The sequence below is a fragment of the Dipodomys ordii genome, unplaced genomic scaffold (genome assembly GCF_000151885.1).
Source record: "Dipodomys ordii isolate 6190 unplaced genomic scaffold, Dord_2.0 Scaffold31, whole genome shotgun sequence".
NCBI lineage: Eukaryota > Metazoa > Chordata > Mammalia > Rodentia > Heteromyidae > Dipodomys > Dipodomys ordii.
This window is the reverse complement of record NW_012267247.1, coordinates 5,161,769-5,162,877: the sequence shown is the minus strand read 5'-3', so window position 1 is coordinate 5,162,877 and position 1,109 is coordinate 5,161,769. Positions and strand designations below refer to the sequence as shown.

General features: G+C 41.2%; 1 protein-coding gene across 1 annotated transcript in view; it reads left to right on the top strand.

The window, feature by feature from the left end:
• Positions 1–1,109, top strand: part of Ssh2 (slingshot protein phosphatase 2) — a 123,954-nt gene that overhangs the window by 70,250 nt on the left and 52,595 nt on the right. The window contains exon 5 of the mRNA XM_013016296.1: positions 362–430. Within this exon, the coding sequence (XP_012871750.1) occupies positions 362–430 (69 nt within the window). The remainder of the gene's footprint in view (positions 1–361; positions 431–1,109) is intronic.

The following is a 1,109-nucleotide window of genomic DNA, read 5'->3' as shown; positions in this document are numbered from 1 at the left end:
TTTTTCTTTTTGCTTATGTGGTGCTGAGGAATTGAACCCAGGGCCTCAGGCATGCAAGGCAAGCGCTCTACCACTGAGCCACCTTCCCAGCCCCACCTGGAGTATTTTTTAGACAGGATATAGAAAGCACAATCATTATGTTTCTTTGCTAAACATACAAGGAACTTCCTAAATAATCTATTAAACAGTTGTTGAGGACTTACATGAACTAAGAATGATATGATGGAAGTTTACCCACTCTAGTATTTGTGCCATACTTTCTAGCTCAGGCATTTATCCTTTGTGTTGAAATTGTTAATAAAAGATTGCTTCCCAGAACAACAGGAAGTAACTAACTTATAGACTATTTCTTGTCTTGCAGTAGCACTTGTACCATGGGCTTAGTCCTGCCCCTTTGGAGTGACACCCTAATTCACTTGGATGGTGATGGGTAAGAAATTTCTCTTTTTATTCTCCAACAGAAAGCTGAGGGGTGGTGTTCTGTCTTAGTGACCCATTCATTCAACTGAATGGGAGGCCCAGTGTGCCCAGCTGAACTGACATGTCAGCAGCTTAGTGAGTTCTTTTAAACTCCTGTTTAGTAAAGTGGAGTAAAAATACAACTTGCCAAGGTCTTTCACTTCAGTTCTTTTAAGCTGACTATGGTAGGAATCCAGACAAGGAAGTAATAGTTTGTTGGCTCACTCTTCAATCTGAGCACGTGGGAATATTGCAGTGCTCTCCCAAAGGGTGATATGTTCTGTTTCAAATAATCTCTTGTGGCTGCTGCCAGCTGTCAGCCTACAATATAACCCCTTTCCTGTGCCAGCTCCTTCCAGTGACATCCCAGCCCCTCCTCCTGATGTTTTTTAAATGTGTCCACAAGAGACGGAGATGTTTTCTCCAGTTTATAAACCAGGGTTGGGTTTACTAAGAACCCACAAGACTTCCAAATAGAAATATAGAGCAGAACAGTTTGACTATAGCTTCTGCTGAGAAATGGTATGTAATTCCCTAACTTCACTGTGGGATTCCATTCATTTTGTCTGGTACATAAAATCAGACAATCTGTTGATGCTTTTCAGTAGAGTTCTTTTTTTTTTTTTTTTTTGGTCCGGTCATGGGGCCTG